Genomic DNA, 23385 nt, shown 5'->3' with positions numbered 1-23385 from the left:
ACTTGAATCAGGCAGGCAGAGGTTGCACTGAGCTGAGATTGCACCACTGTACTCCAGCCTGAGTGACAGAGCAAGACTCCATCTCAAAAAAAAAAAAAAAAAAAAAAAAAAAGAGGGAGGCCAAGCCTTTTTTTTCACATGACCTTTAACGCTTTGTATTACCTTCTTCATCAGTGCCCTTTGACTGAGGGCTTTCTTCTGGTGCTTTCAGCTATAAAATGGGCAATGTGTGGCTGTGGCAGTTTGTGGTGCCATGAAGATGATATGACCTGATGTGTGGGTGTGTGTATGTGTGTGCATGCTGCGTATGTGTGGGGGTGTGTGTGTGCATTTGTGGGTTTCTGGTGCACACGGGCCTCGCTCACTGACCCCCTCTGCCATGCAGGCCTGAGTACAGTGGCTCCCCCGATTCACCAAGGACCCGCAGTGCCTACCGCCGTGATCCCCTTGCCCCCCGGGACCCATTTACTCTTTGCCCAGACCGGGAAGATTGAGCGCCTGCCCCTGGAGGGAAATACCATGAGGAAGACAGAAGCAAAGGCATTCCTTCATGTCCCGGTGAGTGCTGGCTGATTGCACCTGGTGACAGCTCCTGCTTCAGTGACCTGGAGAAACAAGCAGGACGAGGTCAGACCAGAACCCCAGGCTCAACCCCTGGAACCATGGGTGCTCATTCCATGTGGGCCCAGGTGACCATCTCTAGATGGGGCCACTGTATTGCTGAGCTGCCCATGAGGCTCACAGTAAGATGGGCACAGATGTGGGAAGGCCTTCCAGAGCTACCCCTTGGTTGTGGCTTCACGCTAATTTCGTACCTTGTTCGTGTGCATCTGCTGGCTTGATCTTCCCATTCCTGCCAAATTCATGGTGATTCATCTTTCAGCAGCTGCTCAATTCGAGAGCCTCATATCTGCCCTGAGGTAGCAACAAGCATTGGAGTTTTTAGAGGCTTTCAAAGCTTCAAGATGCATTTTGTGATTTAGGGACTTCTTTTCCCATTAGATAGAGGTTGGGCAATTCAGAAAAGTCATTCTGTTTTATCTGATCCTGACTCCTGCCAAGAAACCAAACCTGAGACCTGCAGGCTTCCACTACAAGGCTGAGTCAGAGTTGTTGGAGCAGTGGGAGGGGCTATGAGGGTCCCATGAGGAGTGAAGGAGAGGGAGGGTCTGAGATCATTGGCGCTTATAAAAGAAAGTCCAGCAGAAAGCCCTATTATTCCTCACTGGGGGCACAAAGTCTGCTTGAAAATTCTTGGTAAAGATGCTACTTGGGCCATCTTGTCTGCCACAGGCCCAGCTTCCAGTTTTTCTTCTCTTCTTCCTTTCTCTACCCATTGTGTTTTCTTCTTTTTCTACTTACTCTTCCTGAATTGATCTCCACTTCATAGATGCCACACATAGCCACATCCCTTCTTTGGGACCAGGGAGGAAATATCAGCAAAAAAGTATCCAAAATAAAAATACTTCTCAAAAGCCTCTTGCAAAGAAGTCTTTATGAGATTCATGTCCTTTTCCTGCACAAAGCCCTCAGATGGGTTCCCTCTTCACTCAGAATAAAATCTAGTCCTTTGCATGGCCCTCAAAGCCGTATAGGATCTGGCCTCTTGTTCTCTCTCCCACCCTGTTCCCTACCACTCTCACCTCACTCACCGACTTCAACCCTCTGGCCCTCTGGCTGGTCTTTGAACACACCAGGCACATCTCTGTCTCAGGGCCTTTGCACTTGCAGTTCCCCCGCCTGACAATTGCACAGTTCACTGCCTTACTTCATGCAAATTTCTGCCAAAGCATCATCTCTCAGAGAGGCCTGTCCTGATCCCCCTGTCCAGACAGCAGCCACCACTGCTCTCTAGCTCTTTATGCTGCTTTGTGTTTCATCAGAGCTCTTGGCACTATGTGATGCATTAAATACCCATATTTGTGTTGTGTATCTGACATGTATCTTTCTATTAAAATATCAGCACCACAAGAGAGGAACTGTTCATTTCTTTCATGGAGGTGTTGGTTTAATGTAGTATTTCTAGACTCAAAACTGTGCTTGGCATATAGGAAGCACTCAAAAAATATTTGCCAAACAAATGCATACATGATCATTGTATTCATCTATTGCCTTGCTGAACATGTAAACCCCTTGAAGATCATCTGTGTCATTTCCATCTCCAGCACATGCTCTCAGGTAATAGGAATGGGTTAAATTCCCTGTGAAAGACATTCTTTCCCAAGACCAAGGGGAGAGGCTAAATGTCATGTGAGGCAATAAAAAGCAGATAATTTACAGCCTGGGCAACAGGGAAAAACCCCATCTCTACTAAAAATACAAAAATTACCTGGGCATGGTGGTGCATGCCTGTAATTCCAGCTACTTGGGAGGCTGAGGCACAAGAATTGCTTGAACCTGGGAGGCAGAGGTTGCAGTGAGCTGAGATCCTGGGCAACAGAATGAGATTCTTGTCTCAAAAAACAACAACAACAACAACAACAACAAAAACCCAGATAATTATTTAACTGGGATAGGTGGAAGGGGGAATGCTGAAATAACAGGATAAACATTCACCATCTTTTGGAAAACTGTTTAAAGTGGTATTAAGTATATAAACAATGTTATGCAACTATCACCTCCATTCATCTGCAGAACTTTCTCATCATCCCAAACTGAAGCTATTAAACAATACCTCCCATTCTCCCTCCACCCATGTCCTAGCCCCTGGCAGCCACCATTCTACTTACTGTCCCTATACATTTGACTTTTCTGAGTACCTCCTAGAAGCAGAATCATACAGTATTTGTCATTTGTGTCTGGCATATTTCACTTAGCACGATGTCCTCAGGTTCATCCGTACTGTAGCATGTGTCAGAATTTCTTTTTTAAGACTGAAAAACATCGCATTGTATGGATGCCATATTTTGTTTATTTATTCATCTATCAGCAGTTGCTTCCACCTTCTGGCTTTTGCAAATAATGCTGCTATGAACACAGGTATACAAATATCTGTTCAAGTCCCTGCTTTAACTTCTTTTCGATATATACACCAAAGTGGAATTGCTGGATCATATGGTAATTCTGTATTTAATTTTTTGAGGAACAACCATACTGTTTTCCACAGTGGTTGTACCATTTTACATACCCACCAGCAGAGCACAAGGGTTTAAATTCCTCCATATCCTTACCAAAACTTGTTGGCTGTTTTTGTTTTTTAACGGGTGTGAAGTGGTTTTGATTTGCATTTTCCTAATAATTTATAACATTGAACATCTTTTCACATACTTAATGGCCACTTGTATATCTTCTTTGGAGAAATGTCTACTTAAATACTTTTGTCTGTTTTTTGATTTGTTCTTTTGTTGTTGTTGAGTTGTGGGAATTCTTTATATATTCTGGATATTAACTCTTTAAAAGATACATGATTTGCAATATTTTCTCACATTCCATGGTTGTGTTTTCAGTCTCTTGATTATGTCCTATGATGCACAGAAATTTTTAATTTTGATGTAGTCCAATTTACCTATTTTTTCTTTTGTTGCCTGTGCTTTTGGTATCATATCCAAGAAATTGTTGCCAAATCCAATGTCATGAGGCTTTCCCCCTGGTTTTCGTCTAAGAGTTTTATAAGTTTGCTCTTACATTTAGGTCTTTGATTCATTTTGAGTTAATTTTTGTATGTGGTGTGAGGTAAGGGTCACTGTCCTTTTTGACTTGATCCCTTGAGGAGGAAGTAAGTGCTCATCCTCCTGATTTTCCCAGTAAAAGATCATCCTGGTCCACCACTTCCTTGTTCCTGAGACCTTCCCTGCTGAGTCCTTCCCTGGCTTCATAATGCCTAGTATTGTGACCACAACCAAGCACCCACTCCCAGTGTTTCTTGTAACTGAACAATTCAGTGTTTCCAGGCTATTGATAGAATCAAACCTCACCACATGCTGAGATCATACAGCCCGGCAGCTTCTTCCTGAGCCTCTCATGGGCAGCATCCAAAGAAAGGAACTCCTCACTGTCTGATCAAGGGAAAAGTTTGTGCTTCTGTTTTGTTTTTGAGTTTTTATTTTGAAGTAATCAGAGCCACAGGAAGTTGGAAAGGTATACAGAGAGGTCCTGTGTACCTTTCACCTGGTTTCTCCCAATGGCTAAATTTTACAGAAGTATGAATCCCTATTGTTTTAAAATATTTTAATTTGCGAAAGATCTCGACAAGGCTTTGCCAAATCAACCTATAGGCAGATGACTTGTTTTGAGCTGGTTGCTTTAAATAATTTAAGTAACTCAGTGTTCTTTCTAGGTTGGAGTCTTGTCTAAATATCACCATAGTTCTTCACACATAATGAGCACCTAATAAATACTCGTTAATGAGTTACTGGCAGGTAATTGATTTGCCTCTTCTGAGGAGAGGCTGGCTTACTCAGAGCTAACTGTCAGTGGCTTTTCAAACTGAAATATAGCCCAGTAGGTTTTCACGAAACTCAAATCACATGTAAAACGTTACTCAACTTCACTTCCTCTGGTCCTTTTCTGTCTCACTTTTGTAAGAACCAATGTGTGGAAAAGGACTCTGGGCATGTTTGCTGAAGGAAATGTTTTCTTTCCTTAATGCTGTGGAGGGCCAGAGAAGTTGATGAGCATGTTTGCTGAAGGAAATGTTCTCTTTCCTTAGTACCACGGAAGGCCAGAGAAGTTGATGGGCCTGGGATGCTGTGAACGAGGTACCCATAGTTGGGGCCTGAGCATTTGGTTGCGATGGTTTGAGAGAGTGAATATCTTAAAAGTGCACAGCATTGTCTGGGCACACTGGCTTACGTCTATAATCTCAGGACTTTGGGAGGCCCAGGCAGGTGGATCAGTTGAGCCCAGGAGTTCGAGACCAGCCTGGGCAACATAGTGAGACCTTATCTCTACAAAAAATAGAAAAATTAACTAGGTGTGGTGGCACATGTCTATAGTCCCAGCTACAATTTAAATGTAAATTGTTTACATTTAACCTTATCTATCCCTTCATTTATTTGGATCTTTTATAGTTTCATGCTGCAATATTGTATAGTATTCAGTGTGGAATCTTGCATATTTAAAAATATTTATCCTTACATATTTTCTGTTTTTTAATGCTGTAACAATTATTAAGGTTTATTTTCTATATTTTGCTAGTATATAGAAAAACAATTTTGTATCGACTTTGTATCTTGCACCCTTGCTAGATTCCCTTATTGATTATAGTAGTTTTTTAGATTCCGCATGACTTTCTACATAAATAACCATATTATCTTAGAATAGAGTAATTTTACTTCTTCAATATGTATGCCTTTTATTTCTTTTTCTTTGTCACCTTCAAGTAGGCAAAGATTTCTTAGTATTCAAAAAGCATTACCCATAAAAGGAAAAAATAATAAATTAGACTTACTAAACATTAAAAACTTTTGCTCTTCCAAACACTATTACGAAAATGAAAGAGCGAACTACATACTGAGAAGAAATAATAGGTGGTTGCAGTGGCTGGTGCCGGTAATCCCAGCACTTTGGGAGGCTGAGTCAGATGGTTTGCTTGAGCCAGGAGTTTGAGACCAGAGTGGGCAAGACAGTGAGACTCTGTTTCTACAAAAAAATTTAAGAAATTAGTGAGGCATGGTGGCACATGCCTATAGTCCCAGCTACTCGAGAGACTGAGGGCGAGGATCACTTGAGTTCAGAAGGTTGAGGCTGCAGTGAGCAGTAATCATGCCACTATACTCCAGCCTGGGCAACAGAGACCCTGTCTCAAAAAATACATATTTATGCATGTATACACACACACACACAAATTCCTACACATATAGATGTGCATATATATGTATATGACAAGAGTTTTATCTGAAATATATGAACAACTCCTACAACTCAATGATAAAAATGTTTAAATAGACAAAACACTTGGCACTTCATAACAAAAGATATCCAAATGCCTGTAGGCATGCAAAAAGATTCTCACTATCAGATGCTTGTAGATGGACCATTCTAACCACTGGTCTTCACTTCCAGGCTAAAGTCATCATTGGATTGGCCTTTGACTGTGTGGACAAGATGGTTTACTGGACGGACATCACTGAGCCTTCCATCGGGAGAGCCAGTCTGCATGGCGGAGAGCCAACCACCATCGTTAGGCAAGGTAAGCAAGCAAACATCATTTTTCCTTTTTGGTTTTACTTCTAGCAGCCCAGTGGCCACGTATGCCAGAGAAGAACAGCAAATGAAGCTGAACTTTCACAAACATTTCTCAGTCTGTTGTTGCATTACTATGATAAAGTACATAAAGTTTAGGCACAACCTGCTTTTCAGTGTTCAACCTCAATTCCTCAACTGAGCAAATTCCTCATTAAGGATGCCAATTTCAACCAACGACTCTGTGCATTGTTTTTCATGCCTGCATTCAACAAATCAAGACTATTTTACATGGGTATGATTTATCTAGTTCAACGACCATTACAACAAAACTCCAAGGACCTCTAAAAATTCCACTGTGCTGAAATGGTCAAGTATTACATGTTGCTTGATTCAGTGACTCATCAACTGACTTGGGAATATTTTTGCTCATATGACATTGTCATGCTGATGATATTTGTTCTGTGGAGTCATCTTGCATTCTCTGCAAAATATTCACATCAAAGATACATCTTTAAAATAGAGCAGCCTCATTTTGTATTTCTTTTTACTTGGCACTGAATGTAGTTTTTTCTATTTTCAGTGGAATGTTTCCCTAACAATTGATATTCTAGATGATTTCCTGTGCCCGTGGAATAACTCCTGAAGCATTTTTTTCCCTTCTTTGTTGCCTTCAGTAGAGATGATGCAGCAGGAATGAAGCTGAGGTTGAATTAACTATGTCTGGCTTTGGACATAGGCCCTGAATCCTTTTCTGGAAGCCAACAGGCTATTTAAATCATGTCTTCTAGTTTTCACACTTTGGTTTAGTGAAAAACAGTTTGAAAAAGCCTATCTCTCTGTGTTAAACATGTTTTTTTTATTCTCTACGATTTCATTTTAAAACCCAGTGGAAGAGGGGAATAGGTCATTGTTTGCTATTTCCTGTTGCTTTTGGAGCTTGTAGTCATCCAAGAACGCTGTAAGCACAGTAAGAAACATTCCAAGCAAAAGCCTACTTACTGTGAAAACACAAAATTCAACCAAAATGTGATCTTTGTAGAAGAAAGATCACTGGGAATAATTTTCTTTTTTTTAAGAGAGAAAGAAGCTTCCAGTTATCTCCTTAGCATGGTACAGGTTGGTGCTTGCCTAGTGAGTAAGAGTGACAGTTAGATATCATTTTCTTTTCTTCCTTATTTCATAACAGCCCGGATCCCAGGTTTTTCTTTCTTTCCTTAAGTTATGGTCCCAACCAAGTATCTTTAAAAAGTATCATATCTTTGAGGTAAGCAGTAAGGAATACTTCCTCAGACTGCACATTGAAGGATAAGATTTTCCAGACCTTTCCCTTGGAAGAGTAGCTCATAAAGAAGTATTTTGAGTTGAGGGAGAGGGGGATTGGTTGCTTTTGGGTTTGAGATCGGGACCAGGGCTGGTTCTAAGGAGACGATATGCATGGAACTTCCTCCAGGTGCCTCGCAGAGATACTCTCACAGAGCAGCCTGTTTTCTTTGCGTATATCTGAGTGGCTCTTGTCTCTCACACAGGATGTGCTCGTTCCAAATATACTCCAGAATAACTTATTCTGGTTCTATCTGAAAGCCAGAAGGGACCTTTGGAGGTCAGTCTCACTGTCCCTGTTCGTCTAGGGACATGGGAAATATTTTAGTACTTTATAAATCTCTACTTTGGGTTTAGATAATAAAGACTTTGTTTAAGTGGGGTTTCTAATTTTCAATAAACTTCCTCTGGTGGGCTTTCTTTCTGGGGGCTCTGATGTGTTCAGCATCCAAGGTCACCATCATATTAGGGCTCTGGCGAAGGCTAATGCAAAGGGGGCTGAGGGTCTGTATTGCTTGCATATTGACAAAAGAACCCAGTATTGGAGCCAGGCGTGGTGGCTCACGTCTGTAATCCCAACACTTTGGGAGCCCGAGGCGGTGGATCACTTGAGGTCAGGAGTTTGAGACCAGCCTGGCCAACATGGTGAAACCCTGTCTCTACTAAAAATACAAAAATTAGCCGGGCATGGTGGTGCGCACCTGTAATCCCAGCTACTCGGGAGGCTGAGGTAGAAGAATCATTTGAACCTGGGAGGTAGAGGTTTGCAGTGAGCCGAGATCGTACCACTGCACTTCAGCCTGGGCAACAGAATGAGACTCTGTCTCAAAACAAAACAAAACAAAACAAAAAAGGAACACAGTATTGGAATGGTTTCCTCATAGCCCAGATCCCTCAGGTAGGGTAGCCCCTTCTCCTTCCTGCTTATACTCCAGTCATACTAAGTGACCTTCACTCCTTCAATCAGTAGAAGGGAAAGATAGCCTAAGTGATATCAATAAAGCACAAATTGCTATTATTAATTTTAAAAAACTGTATAATAAAACACCAATGCAATCTTGAGCTTCCAGTAAAGTTAGATGGGTGCTGAGGGTTTGCAGGGAAGGTTCATGTTACCCGGTGGCAACTCCTGGCTTGAAAATCAGTTACTATAACCCAGTAAAGACTGGGGTGTTATTTGTAATCACTGACACCCCTTCTTTGTACCCCTTATGCTTGTATGAAAGTAATAACAGCTATGGTTTCTTGAAAGTGTTATTTCTGTGAAATGACCTTTATCCCCCATAATTAATGAACAAGATAGAACTATTTTTCCATTCCCCATCTTAAGATCTTCCACTGTCTCCCCTCTGCCTAAGCTCTAAGTTCATTAACATGTCATCCTACCTTCATCTCTGACCACTCCCCCACCCTCATGGTCTCCAACCACATATAATGACATCCTGTTCACTTCAAGCCACTGTCCAGCCTTCCTTTATACCTATGTGCCAGTCCCGCTACCTAAAAAGCTCTCATCCAGGATCTTTGTCTGACCAACTGCTACTGGTCCTTCAGGTGCCAGCTTCCAGCAATGTCACCTCCCCTAGGAACCCCTTCCTGGTCTCCCCAGGCTGGGGTTCCTCCTCCAGGCTCCCATGGGACCTGGAACTCAGTCTCAACTGTGGTTGGCTGTGGGCTCATGGAAAACTGGGCCTCGGCTTAGTCATTGTTACTGTCCTGGTTCCCAGTGTGCTGCATGATGGATATCCACAGAGTGAGTAAATGGCATTTTTGAATTTGTCACTTTGAGTGTTGTTTATCTTATAAACAACAGGCATTTCACATTCTCATTTAGTTTCTCAAAGTGCAGGGATTGGACACCACGTGAAGTAACATTGAGTATTCAGAAAAACCTTATCTCACCTGCTTAGAAAACAAAACAAAACAAAAATTAGAGGAGCTCTGTGTTTACTTCTAGATCTTGGAAGTCCAGAAGGCATTGCTGTTGATCACCTTGGCCGCAACATCTTCTGGACAGACTCTAACCTGGATCGAATAGAAGTGGCGAAGCTGGATGGCACACAGCGCCGGGTACTCTTTGAGACCGACCTGGTGAATCCCAGAGGCATTGTAACGGATTCCGTGAGAGGGTATCTTTGTGTAAATATGTGTGTGCATCTCTTTGATTTGCATCTGCCCTTTTAGAGATTCTCAGATGTGAGGCTTTAACTCCAGCATTGCTCTCCTGAAATCAAAAAGTACAGGACGAAAGAGTCTACGGTTGGTGACTTGTAGATATCCATGGTACAATGCCAGAACATGTATTACAGTGTGGACTTGATACCATGTCCCACTTTCAAATCTTTTGCTAAGAGACTTTACAAGTTGGCATGCTCAGAAATTGGATATTTTCCATATGGCTTCAATGTGGATCAACACTTAGGTTGTATCAACTCCAGAAGAGTAGCAGGGCGGCATAGATGGACCCCTGAGGCTGCTTTCTGGGGCAGACCCAGCCTGAACACGCTGGAGACCCCTTCCTGTGGGTTTCTTCGGCACATCCATGCTTTCTCTTCCTACTTATCGCAAGGTCTACCTGTTACACAACAGGCTCTTAGCTCCTCGACACTGATTCTTTCCCTTTGAGACCACATCTCTTATTCTGTGGCCACTCAGCCACCTCCTTGAAGGCAGGTGCTCTGACCACAGCCCCTGCCAACATCTGCTTCGTGCCCTAGTCTGGTCCCCTGGGTCTGCTGTGCTCTCCTCCATGTGGGCCCCATACAGGGAATTCCATGTATTTATGCCAGCTGTAAACTTTTACTTTGTTTTCTTTTGCTAACAGCTTCATTGAAATACAATATGTCAGTTACGTTAAAGGGAACCAAATTTGTTAGTAACAGAATCACCAAGTTGAAGTGAGGAACCAAATCCAAGTGTCCTTGCAAAAGAAAATGTGTTTTATCACCTCTCGATCCTTTCAGGCGTTGTTTTCATGTCTGCCAATCACTTCATTGTAATTCTTTTCAAGTGCTTTACATAAACTTTTTCTCACGCATCCTTATTATTTCTTTTCCTCTTTCCCCTGCTTTTCCTCCTCCAGGAACCTTTACTGGACAGACTGGAACAGAGATAACCCCAAGATTGAAACTTCCTACATGGATGGCACGAACCGGAGGATCCTGGTGCAGGATGACCTGGGCTTGCCCAATGGACTGACCTTCGACGCGTTCTCATCTCAGCTCTGCTGGGTGGATGCAGGTGATGGAAAGCTGGACACTGTCCAGGGCGGGTCTCAATCTCCTGTCAGGGGTGGGCAAACTAGGGCCCTGAAGCCAAATCTAACCAGCCACCTGTTTTTATATAACCCAGAAGCTATGAATGGGTTTTACATTTTGAACTGGTACATTAAATGTATACTGGTACAAAATTGTATAGATACCTGTGAACTGTCCTTGGTTTTCCCTCTTGGCCTGCAAAACCTGAAATAATTTACTGTCTGGTGCTTTAAGAAAAAGTTGGCCACCCTCATGTTGTAAGTGGCACTGCACAGAGCCTGGAGTCACCCTGATACTGATAAGCAATTCACGACTTACATTACTCTGCCCTGGCTCGTGCCTCCCCAGCAGAAGCAACACAGGAGGAAGAGACAACTTCCCAGTTTTTAAGAGCAAGCCCCATGTGTTCTCTGGGATTTGTCATTGTAATGCTTAATTTCTCCCACTCTTGCCCTTATTATTCTTGTTTTTTCGGCACAAAGGGGCCATTTCTTGCGTGAACAATGAATGACTTGTTTCCGCTCCACACAGGCACCAATCGGGCGGAATGCCTGAACCCCAGTCAGCCCAGCAGACGCAAGGTTCTCGAAGGGCTCCAGTATCCTTTCGCTGTGACGAGCTACGGGAAGAATCTGTATTACACAGACTGGAAGATGTACGTCAGCTGTAGCCGTGGGGGCTGCGTGGGGGCTGCTCGGGCCTGCACCTCCACCCACTGTCTCTGGGAGGCCAGGCCCTTCCCATCTGGCCTCTTGGCTTGACTTTTGAGCCTCCAGAAATGTCCCCTCTAGGGATGTCTCCTCTCCCTCATCCTTCTGGCTGTGAGGAGCCAAGAGAGGAGCGTGAAGAAGGAGGGAGGACGAGGCCCTAGAGTACAGGAGGTGCCATTTATCATCCAGATGCTCCTGACTGTGTGGTTTCAAGTCTTCAAACCTGGACTTCCTCAGCACATCTGCTCTTTCCCCAGGAGCTGGCCCAGGGTCACATGGCCAGTGGGCTCCATGTCCACTTCATGTCCCTGCTTCATTATAGTTGTCAAACTGCAATATTCCCACGGCCTCTTCTTGACCACCCCTTCCTGCCAAAGGAGGGATTCAGCTAAGAAGACAACTGGCCAGAGGCGTCTGTCTAGAAAGCTCATTTCCTGCCTGGGATTTAGAGTGGAGGGAAGACCTAGCTGATCTTTATCCTTTTGTAAAAAGCCAGAGAAATGCAGGCTTGGCCCACCCCAGGAGAAAGAAGGGATGTCTAGGAAGCAAGCCCATCATGTCTGTTCATGGCCTCCAGTTTATCCTTAAAATGACGAGAGGCTGCCTTGTAGATACAAGTTCAAGCCGTCACATGTGTGTTCACCTTCTGCCCTTTGGTACTTTGTAGGAATTCCGTGGTTGCTCTCGATCTTGCAATTTCCAAGGAGACGGATGCTTTCCAACCCCACAAGCAGACCCGGCTGTATGGCATCACCACGGCCCTGTCTCAGTGTCCCCAAGGTAACTCTCCTGTGCCGTTACTGTTGGGGTACTGGGGGCACCTGGAGGCTCAGAGCCCACACTCTGGCTGCTACCCGTATGGCCACTAGTAGCCTTGATTATGCCGTAAGAGAGATCCAGTCCTTTGCATCCAGGGTCTTCATTAGAAGGTGGACCAGTTAAATAAACAGAAAATATTAGGTCATGAAGTTGTCAGGATGAGGAAAAGCATTGAGTTTTGGGCTGGATATAAAAGTATAGGGTCTTCAGGTACCAAATAGTCAGGTTAGGATATTACAATGTTAGGATCTCTGCTGCTTTAAAAGTCCATCCATTTGGCCTAACAGCAATAACAATAATTAATAAGAAGAACTGCAAACATATGTGTGGCACTTACTGTGAGCTATGAACTTTACGTATACCAATTCACTTAGAGTTCTAAATATTTTGTATTTATTAGTTCATGTAATCCTCATAGCAACCCTATGAGGTAGGTACTATTATTATGTTCATTTCATAAATAAGCGAACTGAAGCAACTTGCTCCAAGTCACGCAGCTCACAGAGGCGAGTCCAGGCAGCCTGGCCCTGGAGTCTGTGCTATGCTGCCTCTTGAAGGCCTCTCCCCTCACCCACTTTCCTTCTCAGCTTCCCTCATCTTCTCCTGTCAGTGTGAAGCTGGGAGTGCAAGCTACGTAAAAAGAACTTCTCACTTTAAAATTCCAACTCCATGTTATAATCGGAGCTGGGGAACTTCCCCTGAGATCTGTTTAATAGCCTTAGTAGAAAATCTGCATAACCCCCAAGTTGGGAATCAGTGTTTGTGTCTGTCTGGTTTAATACTGATAAAACAAACAATGGATCAGCTCAGTTGATTGCCTAGCACAGTGTCCCCACTCTCCTGAAGTCTCCCTAGCATGGCTTCAAGGAAACCAAAATTGGGATCACACACAAGAAGGAGCCCACTGTCTTAACTGGCTATGGAGTCAAGTCAGGGAGAGGGCTACTGAACTGATTTCTGCCTTTTCCAGGCCATAACTACTGCTCAGTGAATAATGGCGGCTGCACCCACCTCTGCTTGGCCACCCCAGGGAGCAGGACCTGCCGTTGCCCTGACAACACCCTGGGAGTTGACTGTATCGAACGGAAATGAAGACAAGAGTGCCTTATTTCCTTTCCAAGTATTTCACAGCAACACTCTACTTGAAGCAACTTGGTCCAGATTGAAAAGTGTCCTCTGGCTGAGTGGCCACTAGGCCCAGACCCAGCCCAGCCTGAGCCCCAACAACTTTTTCCTCATTGTTCCCCAAAACATGCACCCTGGACTTCTCTAATAGAAAAGTCTCCACCCCTACACAAGGACAGAACCTTCCACCCCTCCCCCAACCCTCAGACAGACTTATACATCCCTGAGTGAGGATTACATGCCCATCTCAGTGTCCTAGGACCTTTTCCCAATACTAGCCCCCAGTGGTGAACAGAACCTCCCAAATTTGAGTTGCACCCTTCCCTGTGGCCTTATGAGCTCAGCCTCGCTTTGAGGTACCCACCATCCTGTCAGCTCCTTGACATATGAGCCAGGGCCTGACTAGGAAAAGTTGGGAGTTAAGGAGGGAATTAGCATTCCTTAATATTTTGTTTTGGTGCTCTGAATTTCTTCTTTATTACAGTCCTATATTTTTACTCCTCAGTTCCTCACCATCATCATCTTATCTAAGACCCCCATTATAATGTTCACACTCTGCTTTTTCATCAAAACCTACCCTGTCCTAGAGATATATGGGCATTTGGTGGATGATAATGAACAGCCCCTCCCAGATAGAATGTCAATATTTGAGCAGTAGGATATTGGCATTTGTTAGTTAAAGGCTTAAATCAAAAGAATGTCCAATGGTAGGAATTTCAAGGTGTAGTCAGATATTTGAGAATAGGGGATTGTTTTGATGTGCCTTAAATTATACCAAAGATTACTAATTATTCCTCTTTGCCCAAAATACTTGCATCCAAGGTTCTAGTCTCTGTTGCTGTGTTAGTTTTCAGTCCCACTGCTGGCACCAACGTTCCTCCTTTTCATGGAGACCTATTTGAGGCACAGGATGGGGCTGGCACCAGATGATTTCCCACCACAGTCCCTCACCTCTGGCCTCCACACTAGAGAACCAATTTACACTCAACAATGACCTCACCCCTCCTTGGTTTCTCCCTCTATCTGTGGCCATTGTTGGATGTATTCTCATCTAACAACACAATCCGGAAAAACTGAATTGAATATTTATACTAGTGGTTCATATCCTTTATTGCTCAATGATCTAATTAAAAGGATCATTGCCACATTTCATATTTATATTTCTACAATTTGTTTAGAAAACATCTCCTGACCATATCAGTAGCTGGTGTTATCTTTTTATCAACTGCTTCCCAGAGTCCTAAAACAATACAAATTTTGGATTGAAAAGTTCAGCATAAGGAGTTTGAGTGAGTAAAGGATGGGATAAAGAAGTCAAGAAGATTCAATGAAAAGTATCACAAAAAAGAGTTTGATCAACAAGAGAAATAAAAAAGCCCAAGAGGAAATGGGAGGGGAAGGAATTTAAGAACAGCAATAAGTAAAACTCTTAAGTAACTCCAGAAAGAAAATGGTACATTTTGCCAAAGACCACTTATACTTGAGAACATGGAAGAATTTGCCTGATCCTCTCTTTGGGGAAGAGAGTCTCTCCTCTTTTCCTCAAAGCCCGTTACCCTCAGCCTCTCCACCCCACCTTCTCCTGACTTTGTCCTCACTTGCTTCTGCAGTACATTGGAACCTGAATTGAAATAAAGTCTTCCCTTGAATAATTGGAGTTTGTCTTGAGAGGCAAATGTAGCCCCAAGAATCACAAGATTCAAGGACCATGTAGGTCTTTTACACATAGCCCAACTCCATAAATCAGTCTCGCTTTCTTTTTGTATTTATCGTTTCATATTAAACCCTCTATATCAAATGTTCATCATGATTTTGTATGATTTTTATAACTATTTTATTCATTTTATTAGATTTATTCTAAAATTTTTAAATGGTAAATTCTTAAACTGTGGAAACCACTAAAGGTGCTTATTAACTGTTCTCCCAGATTTGTACAAGTATTGGAAGATTCCTTGAGTTTACAGCTGTACAAATAGTGTGGAAAATAAATTTTTTTTGTTAAAAAGAAAATCTTCCTCTATCTTTTTTGAATGAAGAGATTTAATGTTGGGAGGCTGATTCACAATAGACAGACAGACAACCACTTAATAATCTGCAAAACCTGTGGAACCCAGAAACTCTTATCCCAGTATTATAAGAGCTAGTGTGTTTCTCAACCACAAAAAAACTTAGGGGTTGTAATTTACTTACAAATGAGTAGGCTGGGTGCAGTGTCTCATACCTGTAATCCCAACACTTTGGGAGGCCAAGGTGGGTGAATCACTTGAGGCCAGGAGTTTGAGACCAGTTTGGGCAATACGGGGAGACTCCATCTCTACAAAACATCAAAAAAAAAAAAAAATAGCTGGGCATGGTGGCACACCCCTGTCGTCCCAGATACTCAGGAGGTCGAGGTGGGAGGATTGTTTGAATCTGGGAGGCCGAGGCTGCAGTGAGCTATGATCGTGCCACTGCACTCCAACCTGGGACAGAGTGAGACCCTATCTCAAAAATGTAAAAAATAAAATAAAAAATAAATTATAGTTTTCAAGCCAGTCTTTTTGATACTGTTTTCATTGAGAAAATATATTCTACAAGCAGGCAATAGAAAAAGTTTTCTGATTCAGCTCTGGAGACAAGCTGTGTTTTAATTCTCTTTTTACCTCCAGGAAGGAAGAAAGATGCTTTCCTGGCACTGGCTATGGAGTGAGACCCCTGGTCTGTTCTAAGCTGCCACCAATAGGCAGTGCCACTCATGCTGGCCCCTGGATGGGATGAGAATGGCCTCTGACTTGGACAGAGTGAAGGAGCTCTGAAGTTACAGGAATGAGGTGTCCAGAGCTCAGTTGCTGCAGAGAAGGGAATTGGTACCATCAATGGAGCCAATATACAGTCTGCCAGTGTGAATTTCTTGAAAGAGACAACTTATATATGTTAGGGCTAAAACTTCTAGTGTTTTATTCTGGCTATAAAATCTGATTACTCAAAGATGATATCAAGCTCCATGGTGGAGATAAGAAGCTCCAGGAATCTATCCCTCCATTAAAACAATAGAACTGGCAAGAGCTGTCTGATGCAACTATTTTGGAATTTGGGATCTTAGGGAACACTTGCCGCACTCAGGAGGAAGCTTGATGAGGAGGCTGGCAAGTTCTGGTCAAGTTCAGCTCTTCACTTAGTGGTGGCTACCACCCGCCTTGATCAGCCCAGGGCAGTCAGTTGTGGGGACAGCAGCTCAGGTTCTCAGTGTGGCTCGCTGGAGCCAGGTTGGACGATAAAGACCCCGTTTTCCAAAAACCAGGGCTGTGGGTTCTGATTACTGATTGCTGCTTTTGATCCTTGAGGGGCTAGCATATAGGGAACATTTTTCATGACCCTGGGTTTGTCAATCATTTCTTGGATAGGATATCAAAAGCACCAGCAACAAAAGAAAAAAACAGGTAAGCCAGACTTCGTCAAAATTAACATTTTTACCTCAAAGGATCCTATCAAGAGAGTAAAAAGACAACCCGTGGAATGGGAGAAAATATTTGCAAATTCTATATGTGATAAGGAATTAATATTCAGAATATAACTATATTTCAACAACAAAAAAGCAAACAATTTCAAAATGAGTAAAGAATTTGAGTAAACATTTATATGAAGAAGATATACAAATGGCCAACAAGCATATGAAAAGATGCTCAATATCATTAGTCATTAGGTAAATGCAAACAAAAACCGCAATTTGACACCACGTTACAGCATTAGGATGGCTTTTATCAAAAACAAAAAAAAACCAAACCAGACAAGTGCTGGAGAGCATGTGGAAACCTAGAAACCTTGTCCATTGCTGATGGGAATGAAAAAAGACAGCTTGGTGGTTCCCCAAAAAGTTTGAACATAGAATTCCTATATGATCCAGCAGTTCCGCTCCTAGGAATATACCCAAAATAATCGAAAACAAGGGCTGGAACAGATGCTTGTGTGTGGCTGTTCATTGCAATGTCATTCACTATAGCCAAAAGTTACGGAAACAACCCAAGTGTCCATCAACAGATGAATGAATCAACAAAATAGGTTATGTACATTTAATGGAATATTATTGAGCCTAACAAATGAAATCCTCATACGTGCTACAACATAGATGAACCTTCAGGACATTATGCTGTGGGAAATAAGCCAGACACAAACTATCAGGCAATATATATGCTTCCATGTATGTGAGGTATCTAGAATGGACCAATTCATAGAGACTGAAAGTAGATCAAAGGTTGCCAGGGACTGTGGGGAGGTGGAACGGAGAATTACTGCTCAATGGCTACAGAATTCTTATTTGGGAAAATGAAAAGTACTGGAAATAGATAGTGGTGATGGTTGCACAATATTGTGAATGTAATAAATGTCAGTGACTTGTACACTTAAAAATTATTAATGACCAGGTGTCGTGGGTTACACCTGTAATCCCAGCACTTTGGGAGGCCACAAGGTCAGGCGATCAAGACCATCCTGGCCAACATGGTGAAACCTTGTCTCTACTAAAATGTAAAAAATTAGCCGGGTGTGGTGGCACGTGCTTGTAGTCCCAGCTACTCGGGAGGCTGAGGTAGAGGAATCGCTTGAACCTGGGAGGCCGAGATCGTGCCACTGTACTCCAGCCTAGCAACAGAGCAAGATTCTGTCTCAAAAAAAAAAAAAAAAATTATGGCAAATTTCATGATATATACATATTTTACAATTTTTAAAATTAATAATGTAATATACCCAAAACCACTGCAGGTACACTTTGGGTGAATTACATAGCATGTGAATTGCTCACATGTGAATATCTCAATAAAGCTGTTTTGGGTGGGCACAGTGGCTCACATCTGCAATCTCAGCACTTTAGAGGCTGAGGCAGGAGGACAGCTTGAGGCCAGTAATTTGAGACCAGCCTGGGTAATACAGTGAGACCCCCATCTCTACAAAAAACTTTTAAAAATTAGCCGAGTGTAGTGGCAACTGCCTGTGGTCCCAGCTACTCGGAAGGCTGAGGCAGGAGGATTGCTTGAGCCCAGGAGTTTGAGGTTAGAGTGAGCTGTGATCATGCCGCTGTACTCCAGCCTGGGGCACAGAGCAGGACCCTGTCAAATAAATAAATAAGGGGTTTTTTTGGTTGTTTTTTTGAGACAAAAAAATAAGGGTTTTTTTTTTTTTTTTTCCCCCCCTCTGCCGCCTAGGCTGGAGTGCAGAGTGGCCCGATCTCGGCTCACTGCAAGCTCCGCCTCCCGGGTTCACGCCATTCTCCTGCCTCAGCCTCCTGAGTAGCTGGGACTACAGGCGCCCGCCACTGCGCCCGGCTAATTTTTTTTGTGTTTTAGTAGAGACGGGGTTTCCGTGTTAGCCAGGATGGTCTCGATCTCCTGACCTCGTGATCCGCCCCTCTCGGCCTCCCAAAGTGCTGGGATTACAGGCTTGAGCCACCGCGCCCGGCCAAATAAGCTGGTTTTTAAAAATCACTGTAATTAAAAACAAAAACTCGGATGCTCCTGGTTGGCAAAATGCTGACCCTTGTTGTGGCTGGCTGAATTCTAAAGATTTAAGGATTCTAATTTAGTACTGCTCTGAAGGGACTTTGCAGATGGAATTTAGATGACTAAGTAGCTGACGTTAAAACAGGGAAATTATCCTGGGTTATCCAGGCAAGCCCTTAAAAACAGAGGAGGGAGGCAGAAGAGTCAGCGAGATAAGGCAGAAACAGAAAGCAGGAGAGGAGAGGGTGAAGGGGGAGAAGGACTGTTCACACTTCTCTTTAGGTTATAGTTCACTAGGCACAGAGAAACCTTTAGGCTGAACTTAAAAATACTTAAGAGCAGCTTTAGGCTAAACTTGATTTAACAGGGAAAAACATGACTTTGCAAAAATTCTTTCAGGGAGTGTTCTATCGACACATTTGAAGACCACAGTTCTGGAAAGCGAGGAAGACGGGGCCCAGTTCCCTCCCCAGCAGTGTCACTGCCCAGCTCTGGTTCTCAAGTTCCCTCCCCAGCAGTGTCACTGCCCAGCCCAAGGGCCAAAAAGGCTTGAAAACAGGCTCCAAGAGCGGCTTCCTGGTAGCTAGCAGCTCACGTGGGGACAGATGAGCTTAAATGGCAAGCCTGCCTGAGTGCTCTCCAGCCCCACTGCTTCAGTTTAAATCTGGGCGGGTCTTCTCAAAGACAGTTCCAGAAGAGGCCACGTGAGGGCAGTAACAGCCTCTCAATGCCTGTTTTTGGGGAACGAGAGAAGTAGGGGCGGAGCGCGGGGAGTGTCCCAGGCCTGGCTACCCAGATAACTTCCCCAAAAGAAGCCACGCTCAGGCCTTCCCATCATCCCACTCAAGAGCTTTCTTCATATTGGTCAGTTGCCTAACCTGTTACGAAAAGAACTTCCCAATTATAGTCAAGACTCTTCGTCTAAATTCAGATTTCCACCAAACAGCCCAGCACTTTTCCTCCCCAAGTCATCTCCTTACTCAGTAAACATTTGCAGACATTCATCACACGAGATCCCCAGCCGTGGGCTCAGCATCGTACACCGAGGCAGAAATACACAGACGTATTCCTGAGTGTATTCTGTGTATGCAAAAGTGCCTACGTCTCTTCATGGACCAGGTTCTGAGTGAATCTAAGAGGAGAACACGGAATAGCAGGCTAATTCCAGAAAATGCAGGGCCTTTGCAAGGAAGTGGGCGTCTAGTCACTAAGCAGATAGTAATAACAGGTGGTGCTAAATGACTGCTTCAAACCACTTTGTTAAGTGGATCGGAGAAGGGAGAAGGCTCAGAAGAGACAGGGCAGCAAGAGGCTTTTATTAGCTAGATGCAAATAGGAAATGGGAAACTAACTCAGGATAACCTTACGCAATAGAATTTTTTGTGCCCATTGAGTAAGTCAGGAAACTGAGGGTTAGGGAGGTGACGTAACTTGGCAAAGGTCACGCCGTCAGAGCAAAGTCCAGCTCCAGATTTGGTTTACTCTAAATACCCTTCCTCACCCCCCTTTTTAAGAAATACCTTAAATAAAAATTTATTTGTACTTGATCTTACATTATTATTTATTTGTATTCAGCACATTTTCATTTAGAAAGTTGGAAAATAAAGGCACAAAAACAAAATAACAGTAATTTCATTACTCAAGAATAGCCTCATCAATACAATCTTGTCCCAGAAATGTTGTAAACACACACACACACGCACAATACTGTTACATATATTTTTGTAAGATATATATAACAAAAAATGCGATCCTGTTATACTTTTCAGTATTTTTGTTTTCCATTTAAATAAATGTGCATATGAACATTACTTTGAACAACTACATAATAGTATCATACTCTATTATATGGACAATAAACTCTCACCAATTCATTTACTCATGAACATTTAGGGTGTTTCTATGTGTTTTTTTTTATGTGATAAATAACAATAATCACCTGCATACTGATATCAGTGTCTCAGTGTCCTTTTTTTTTTTTTTTTGAGAGTCGTGCTCAGTTGCCCAGGCTGGAGTGCAGTGGCGTGATCTCGGCTCACTGCAACCTCCACCTCCCGGATTCAAGTGATTCTCCTGCCTCAGCCTCCCGAGTAGCTGCAACCACAGGCGTGTGCCACCACGCCCAGCTAATTTTTTATATTTTTAGTACGGACAGGGTTTCACCACGTTAGCCAGGATGGTCTCCATCTCCTGACCTTGTGATTCGCCCGCCTCAGCCTCCCAAAGTGCTGGGATTACAGGCATGAGCCACCGCGCCTGACCCTCAGTGTCCTTATTAATATCTTTAGGATAAATTTCAACTCACAATTATTTAAAAATTTAAGACTTTCAATAGATCCTCCCCAACTGCCTTGCAGAAAGTTTGTACCAGTTTATACTCCCACCAGCAGGAGTGTTGGAGAGGGCCCGTTTCCCCGTACTTTTGCCTTTGCATAGTTAATTTTTTCATTTTTGCCAAATACATAGGTGGTGTTTGTTTATTAAAATTTACATCATTGGCTGGTTGTAGTGACTCACGCCTGTAATCCCAGCACTTTGGGAGGCCAACATGGGAGGATTGCTTGAAGCCAGGAGTTTGAGGCCCAGCCTGGGCAACAGAGTGAGGCTCAGTCTCTAAAAAGAAAAAAAAAAATACACTCTTTAAGTTGTGGTAAACTTTTGAAATGCACACTAGCCACTTACAGTTCTTTTGTCAATTGTCCTTTTTCCTAATTGGGAGAATCTTACTGATGTATAAGGGCCCTTTACATTTTAAAGCTAATTAACCTTTTGTTGTCTATTTTGCAAATAATATTCCCCAAGGGTTTTTTGTTGTTGTTTGTTTGTTTGTTTGTTTGTTTTTTGAGACAGGGTTTTGCTCTGTCGCCCAGGTTGGAGTGCAGTGGCACGATCTTGGCTCACTGCAATGTTGGCTCACTGCAACCTCCATCTCCTGGGTTCAAGCTCTTCTCCTGCCTCAGCCTCTCCAGCAGCTGGGATTACAGGCATGTGCCACCACACCTGGCTAAGTTTTGTATTTTTAGTAGAGATGGGGTTTCACCATGTCGGCCAGGCTGGTCTTGAACTCCTGACTTCATGATCCACCTGCCTTAACCTCCCAAAGTGCTGGTGACAGGCATGAGCCACCCCACCCAGCTTTTTTGTTGGTTTTTTGTTCTGGGGTATTTGGGGATATACAGAAGGTTTTAATCTACATGTAGTCAATTCCTGCTCAGTGTGAATTAGAACAAAAGTACCAGCCAAGAAATCATGAGGCCGAGAATGTCCAGGCTCCACCATGTGGCAGATGGTATTTTCCAAAATGGCCTCAACACAATCTCCCATCCCACATATTCTTACAATGGCATGTCGATGTGATGTTGACATTCCTCTCATCAAGAACTAGGGCCTATGTCCCCTCTTCTTGAATCTGGATGGGCCTATGACTATAGCGGAGGGGATAACATGTGGGTTCTGAGCCTGGGTCATACAAGGTGAAACGGCTTCCGCCCAGTCTTCTTGGGATTCTCTCTCTCCGGTTCTGTGATAGGAGGAAGAAGCCACATGAAGAGGGCATGTGCCTGGGATGGCAGCTCCAGCTGTAGTCTCAGCCTACAGCAGACATCAGTCTCTAGACACGCAAACAAAGAGACCTCCTGGGTGACTCCAGCCCAAGCCACTGTCTGACAGCAATCTCACAAGAACGGTCCAGGAGGCCCCAGTCAATTTCAGACCATGAGAGATAAAACAGGCTGAGCAGCCCTAATCCAAAACTTATAAAATCTGAAAGACTCCACATTTCAAAACTCTTCGAGTGCTGACGTGATGCTCAAAGGTCATGCTCAAAGGAAATGAATATTGGCGCATTTTGGATTTCTGATTTTTGGATCAGGGATGCTCAACTGGTGAATACAACGCAAATATTCCAAAATTTTTTTAAAAATCCAAAATCCAAAACATTTCTGTTTCCAAGCATTTTGGCTGTTTTTTTTTATAGGTAATTGGGGTACAGGTGGTATTTGGTTACATGAGTAAGTGATTTAGTGGTGATTTGTGGGATTTTGGTGCACTCATCACCCAAGCAGTATACACTGTGCCCTATTTGTAGTCTCTTATCCCTCACCCCTCTCCCACCCTTCCTCCCAAGTCCCCACACCCATTGTATCATTCTTACACCTTTGAATCCTCATAGCTTAGCTCCTACATATCAGTGAGAACATATGATGTTTGGTTTTCCATTCCTGAGTTACTTCACTTAGAGTAATCGTCTCCAATCTCATCCAGATCACTGTGAATGCCATTAATTCATTCCTTTTTTTGGCTGAGTAGTATTCCATCAGATAGATAGATAGACAGACAGAGAGACGGATGGACAGAAAGATAGATAGATAAATAGATAGATAGATAGATAGAGATAGAAAGATAGATACATAGATACATAGACACATAGATACATAGATATCTCAGTTTCTTTATCCACTTGATTGGTGAGTATTTGGGTCGCCTCCCAAGTTCAAGCAATTCTCCTGCCTTGGCCTCCCGAATAGCTGGGATTACAGGCCTGCACCATCATGCCTG

The 23385-nt window shown here is 43.2% G+C and overlaps 1 protein-coding gene and 1 long non-coding RNA gene across 3 annotated transcripts in view; one reads left to right on the top strand and one right to left on the bottom strand.

Moving 5' to 3' along the window:
• The window catches only part of NID1 (nidogen 1), a 95757-nt gene extending 80390 nt beyond the window's left edge, over positions 1–15367 (top strand). Inside the window, exons 14-20 of the mRNA XM_031659706.1 lie at positions 386–558; positions 6004–6130; positions 9404–9575; positions 10529–10686; positions 11235–11358; positions 12081–12193; positions 13203–15367. Coding sequence (XP_031515566.1) covers positions 386–558; positions 6004–6130; positions 9404–9575; positions 10529–10686; positions 11235–11358; positions 12081–12193; positions 13203–13324 — 989 coding nt within the window. The 3' untranslated portion in view covers positions 13325–15367. The remainder of the gene's footprint in view (positions 1–385; positions 559–6003; positions 6131–9403; positions 9576–10528; positions 10687–11234; positions 11359–12080; positions 12194–13202) is intronic.
• LOC116271673 lies at positions 490–20815 on the bottom strand. 2 transcript variants are annotated; one of them, XR_004180344.1, is made up of 3 exons: positions 19809–20815; positions 816–915; positions 490–605 (listed from the first exon to the last, which is right to left on the bottom strand). It is a non-coding gene; the product is annotated as an uncharacterized LOC116271673 (long non-coding RNA). The 2 variants fall into 2 exon arrangements; XR_004180345.1 differs by lacking the exon at positions 19809–20815 and adding an exon at positions 2330–2380.
• Between the last annotated feature and the right edge of the window lie 2570 nt (positions 20816–23385).

The sequence above is a fragment of the Papio anubis genome, chromosome 1, assembly GCF_008728515.1.
Source record: "Papio anubis isolate 15944 chromosome 1, Panubis1.0, whole genome shotgun sequence".
NCBI lineage: Eukaryota > Metazoa > Chordata > Mammalia > Primates > Cercopithecidae > Papio > Papio anubis.
Note: the sequence above shows the minus strand (reverse complement) of the source record. Positions and strands in the feature narration are given on the sequence as shown.